This window comes from Bison bison, unplaced genomic scaffold, assembly GCF_000754665.1.
Source record: "Bison bison bison isolate TAMUID 2011002044 unplaced genomic scaffold, Bison_UMD1.0 scf7180017846162, whole genome shotgun sequence".
Taxonomy (NCBI): domain Eukaryota; kingdom Metazoa; phylum Chordata; class Mammalia; order Artiodactyla; family Bovidae; genus Bison; species Bison bison.
Genome location: NW_011476735.1, coordinates 44,812 through 50,299, shown reverse-complemented (window position 1 = coordinate 50,299; position 5,488 = coordinate 44,812). Strand labels below are relative to the sequence as shown.

The 5,488-nt window shown below is 62.9% G+C and overlaps 1 protein-coding gene across 1 annotated transcript in view; it reads left to right on the top strand.

Moving 5' to 3' along the window:
* The window catches only part of INPP5E (inositol polyphosphate-5-phosphatase, 72 kDa), a 10,055-nt gene extending 4,589 nt beyond the window's left edge, over positions 1-5,466 (top strand). The window contains exons 4-11 of the mRNA XM_010838776.1: positions 942-1,039; positions 1,596-1,720; positions 1,810-1,929; positions 2,136-2,243; positions 2,590-2,751; positions 2,849-2,964; positions 3,088-3,224; positions 3,695-5,466. Coding sequence (XP_010837078.1) covers positions 942-1,039; positions 1,596-1,720; positions 1,810-1,929; positions 2,136-2,243; positions 2,590-2,751; positions 2,849-2,964; positions 3,088-3,224; positions 3,695-3,827 — 999 coding nt within the window. The 3' untranslated portion in view covers positions 3,828-5,466. The remainder of the gene's footprint in view (positions 1-941; positions 1,040-1,595; positions 1,721-1,809; positions 1,930-2,135; positions 2,244-2,589; positions 2,752-2,848; positions 2,965-3,087; positions 3,225-3,694) is intronic.
* The last annotated feature ends 22 nt before the right edge of the window (positions 5,467-5,488 follow it).

Below are 5,488 nucleotides of genomic sequence, written 5' to 3'. Positions count from 1 at the left end.
CAGGTGGCCCCGCTGTTCTACTCGCCCTGCACCACTCGTGCGAGTGCCTCCCAGATCCCCACAAGCGTGTGGGGACACGGGTGCCCCGATGCACACCGCGGGCGGGCGTCCACGCTGTGGTCCGGGTCTGTCTCCCGCCGTGTATCCCCGTGGTCGGGGCTCATGTCCATCCCGCCTGTGAGCCGGGGCCCCGGGACGACCGCAGCCAGGGGGCGCAGGGTTCACCCACTGATTTCTGGGGGAGCCCAGTAGGGGCTTTCTCTCCAGCCACCCCGTGTCTCCTGGGGGATCCCTTCCCACAGCTAGGGGTCTCCACCCCTGCGTGCGGGAGGCTCCGATTCTGGGGCCACCCACGGGCTTCCTCCGGACGGTGGGCGACCTAACGCCCAGCAGGGTTTCCGGCCCTGTCTGGAGTGCCTTCTGTCACCAGTGTGCGCCGAAGCGCATCCCGTCCAAAGAACAGAAGTGGCCACATCCCGGGCTCCCATCCTTCAGGGTGATGGGCGGGGCTGCTTCAGGACAGGCCCCTCCCCACAAAACCACCACCTGAACGGAAGTGCCGGCTGCTGGCTCCACTGTCACCGGGAGCCCCGGGCTGTCCGCGGCCTAGCCTGCACCTGGGGCCCAGAGCGCCCGGGCCGCAGCTGGTGGGGAGGTGGAGACCGCCGGCGAGGTGCCCACTTTCCTCCCCGGGGCTGCTGTGAGGGCAGAGGTTGGGGGGTTCCCCTTGTAGGCAGCCACGCCCGGGGGCCGGAAGCAGCACAGTTGCTGTACGTGGGCCCTGGCAAGGGGTGGGGCACAGGCCCTGCGAGGACAGGCCGAGGGAGGGGTGGGCAGCCTGCCCGGGCCAGCGGCTCCCCGTGTGTGGTCAAGGGTGTCCAGACAGCAGAGCTCCCGCCATGGGACCCCTGCAGCCCCTGCCAGAAGCTGCCCTTCCGCAGGAGCTGCCCCCGAACCTGGACGAGCTCCTGCTGCCGGCCGAGGCTGACCTGGCCCAGGACCTGTATGTTGTGGGCGTCCAGGAGGGCTGCTCCGACAGGTAGGGCCAGGGCCTTCCCCCTGCCGCTGCCCCACATGCTCCACGTCCCCGACCCGCCGCTCCAGCGTAGTCCTGTGAACCAGTCTCGGTTCTTTGCCCGAGACCCCCCTGTGAGGGGAGACATGAGCTGTGGTCTAAGCCTGGGCTCAATCGGGATCGCTTTCTTCTCAAGTGGGGACTCAGAGTTTAAAAGAAATGCGATTGAGGTTCTTGTAAATAGATAGCTGCTCCAGGAGAAAGTGAGGGACCCAGCACAGCACGGCCCCCAGCTCAGCCCCTGAATGTCACTGCTCACCTGTCCCGGCCGTGTGGGCAGTTCAGCTGGTGACTGGGGCAGGGTCGCGGCACAGGCCTGGCCGGAGTGGAGGTGCCCGGTCTGCTCCGGACACTGGGGGGCAGGGTCTGGGCTCCAGGGAAGGTGGCCCCCTCCTGCCTCCCTGGGCTCCTGCTCTTGGCCTCTGGGAGGCAGCGGAGGACCCGTGGCCATGGTGGAGACGCAGGGGGCGGTCCAGGCTCGCCCTCGAGCTTGCAGCTCTGACCACCCCCCCCCCCCCAGGCGGGAGTGGGAGGCGCGGCTACAGGAGACGCTGGGCCCGCATTACGTCATGCTGTACTCGGCAGCCCACGGCGCGCTCTACATGGCTGTGCTCATCCGCAGGGACCTCATCTGGTTCTGCTCAGGTGGGTGCCCCAGGCTGGGCGTGCAGGCTGGGGGTGGGCAGCCTGGCCGGCCCACGGGGATGGCCCGGTCAGCCCTGCTCCTCCCGCAGAGGTGGAGAGCTCCACGGTGACCACCCGCATCGTGTCCCAGATCAAGACCAAGGGGGCCCTGGGCGTCAGCTTCACCTTCTTCGGCACCTCCCTGCTCTTCATCACGTCCCACTTCACCTGTAAGTCCTTTGCCGTAGGCCCCCCCATTCGCCTGTAGGCCCCCCTTCACCTGTGAGCCCCAGACCCCTCGAGGGGAGGGTCACGGTGCAGATGCTGGGTGATCAGACCTTGCTGGGTAGGGGGTCTGTCTCGGACCGACCCCCAGGCACCAACCTTGGTCTCAGAAACCTGCCTGTGGAGAGGCCCCACCCTGCTGTCCTTGCAGCCGGAGACGGGAAGGTGGGCGAGCGGCTGGTGGACTACAGCAAGACTGTTCAGGGCCTGGCCCTGCCCAAGAACGTGCCGGACACGAGCCCCTACCGCTCCGACGCTGGTGAGTCGCTTTACCCTCCCCCCAGACACGGCAACTTCTCTCATTCTCTGGGTGGTTTAATGGAGAGGAATGTTTGGAGCCTTGAGAACCAAGGCCAGAAAAGTCTGCAATCGCTCACCAACCTGAAGCGAGGTCTGGTGCCAGGCTCCCTGAGTTGTGACCCTGTGAACCCAGAAAGCTGTGAACACCCCCCCACCCCCGCGCCTCCCTCGCCCTGAGCCCCAAGGGTGTCCTGGGCTGCCCCCCTCTTTCGGGGGTGCAGGGAAGTGTCCTGACCCGGAGTCGGGGTGTAGACACACAGTGGTGGGGGCGGGTCTCACACACTTCCCTGCCGCTCATGCCCCAGCGGACGTCACCACCCGCTTCGACGAGGTCTTCTGGTTCGGGGACTTCAACTTCCGCCTGAGCGGGGGGCGGGCGGCCGTGGAGGCCATCCTGAAGCAGGACCTCAGCTCCAGCGTGCAGGCCCTGCTGCAGCACGACCAGCTCACCCGCGAGATGCAGAGAGGTGAGCAGGCAGGGCGCCGCTGTGGCCAGGCGGGCCCAAGGGGCAGGGTGGCGCTGGCCCTGAGCCGCCACCGAGTCGGGGCCGTGCCCCTTCCCAGGGTCCATCTTCAAGGGCTTCCAGGAGCCGGACATCCACTTCCTGCCGTCATACAAGTTCGACGTCGGGAAGGACTCGTATGACACCACCTCCAAGCAGAGGACCCCATCCTACACGGTGACCACCCGGGGCTGGGGAGCGGGGTCAGGCCTCCTGGGGGCTTCCGTGTGCGGGGACTCGGCTGGAGGGCAGAGCAGGCCAGCCCAGCCCGCCACCAACCGGCCCCGGGACTGCCCGCAGGACCGCATCCTATACAGGAGCCGCCACCAGGGTGACATCTGCCCCGTCAAGTACTCCTCCTGCCCCGGCGTCAGGACGTCCGACCACCGCCCCGTGTACGGCCTGTTCCGGGTCAAAGTGAGGCCAGGGAGAGACAAGTCAGTACCCTTGGATGCTCTCGCTCCTGGGCCCCGGGCGGGGGCGGCCTGAGAGCACAGCCTGGTCTCTGCGTGTCCCGGTGCCCCGAGGGGAGCGGGGTTCTGGGTGCCCCGAGGGAAGGTGGCTGTGCCATGGGTCAGAAGCCAGCGTCAGGCGAGCGACGCACCAGAGGGTGCGGGCCTTGCCAGCACCCCGAGCCAGCCAGGCCTCCCAGGCACATGCCCCCTAAAACAGCCAATGGGTGGCAGGGGCCACCTACCAAGGGGTCGGCCTGGCACAGGCGGGAGGCAGCGTCCGCTGGCTGTCAGCACACAGCTGCGGGTGGGCGCGCGGATGGTGGGCCCGGGCGCAGCCCCGGGGACCCAGGCCTCAGCTGTGCCCAGCTCTTCCACATGCCGCCTACCCGTGGCCGACACTCAGGTGCGGGGGCCAGGAGGACAGTGCCGTCCTGACGGCCCTTCCTCCCCAGCATCCCACTTGCCGCTGGCAAGTTCGACCGGGACCTGTACCTGCTGGGAATCAAGAGACGCATCTCCAGAGAGATCCAGAGGCAGCAGGCACTCAAGAGCCAGCACGCCAGCGCCATCTGCACCGTCTCCTGAGGCCTCCTGAGGAGGCCCCAGGGACGGGCCATTCCAGAACAGAACCAGCGTGTCCCCGCAGAGCCCCCGCTCAGGCTGACCTCCCTGCACCGTGCGGCCGTCAGCGGCAGAAGGACCATGTCAGGCTGGCCGAGCGCAGGTCACAGGCCCTGCGGGCAGGCGCCCTAACCTCCCGTGTTAGGTGATTACGTGTGCACATCCAGGTTCACCGTTAGCAGCAGCACCCCACCACCACCCGCCCCAACCCAGACCAAGAGCGGCCCTTCTGGCACCCAGTGGCGGGCAGGGGGTGCTGCTGGGAACCAGGAGGGCCAGCCGCTGCTCAGGCCCACAGACTGCCTTGCTGTCCTCCCCCAGCAGTTGGGTCCACCTGCTAAGGTCATGTTGGCCCAGAGCAACAGCAGCGTGAGGGACGCACTTCCGGTCTGGAGCAGCCGCTGGAAGTGTGGGGTGTCACCGCTTTGCGGGCCGAGGCCACCCCACCGATATCTTTTCTTAAAGAGTTTAGAGCCTGTTGCCGCCTTGTGGCTTACCCCCTTTAAAAAAAAAAAAAAGCATAGGTTTTGAATGTGGGAAAACCTAGGGGCATTCAATCTAGTCTTTTAAATTATTTATTTTTCCATATTTATATTTTTAAATAAATGCATATATTGAATCTTAAGCTCTTTTTGGCCAAAGATTGGGTCCTAGAAAGACCAGTCTTGCACACTTGTGCTTGCAAGGCTCTTGCAAGCACAGGCTGTCACTGAGGGGGGAGCTCGGCCTCACCTGGCCCCGTCCTGCATTTGCACCCACGCACGGCCCCAGGTAAGTGTTCTCGACAGATCCTGTTGAGCGATATTAAGTCACTTCCAACCAATATTGTATCCAACTTTCATTAGCCTCAGCTTCCAAAATGTGTCTCCATGTCAAAGTGATACACACCCAGTATTTTGATACAAATTCAGAAAATTCCATGAATGAGAATGCATAGCCTATCCCATCTGATTTCTGGAAACTCTTAAGACTGGATGTATGAAATTTGATGAATGTACCATTGAGCTTTCAACCAATTAACAGGAAGTCTCGTTATAGATCTTTGTGATAACGGGGGTCACAATGAGTAGGGTTTTATGGATTCTTTCTCAGCATTTTCTCTGAGAAATCATGGAAAAGTTAGTGATGTTGATATGAATTAGTTTTGCTTGAGACTGAGCTTCATGTCCTGAGCTGGGAGGGGGGCGGGTCACTGCACACATCTCACGGGTCCAAAGTGAAGCGGTGTATTTTATGTAACCAATTAGACTTATGTGAATGGGATTTTACTTGGCAAGTTAGGTTGAAATTCAAATTAATGAAAATGAAATTGACCAGGGTCTACAAAATAAGCTTCATAAAGAACTGAAATATAACCACGTGTGAGGGTGGTTTTTAAAACCTGGCTCTTGCTGTCTCAAACGTGCTGAGTCCTGCCATAGGCTGGCACCAGGCTGCCGCCAGGGCGTGAGCATAAACTGCCAGCCAGGCAGTCCCTGAGGATCAGCCTTGCAGGGGTGCCAACCAAGAGGATGACAAAGGGGCACGCAGGGCTCTGGAAGCAGAGTGGACAGCGTCGGGGGTGGGGGCCGCGTGAGGCTGAGTGCAGTGGAGGGGGCCGTGAAGTTGGGGGCAAGCGTCCAGGA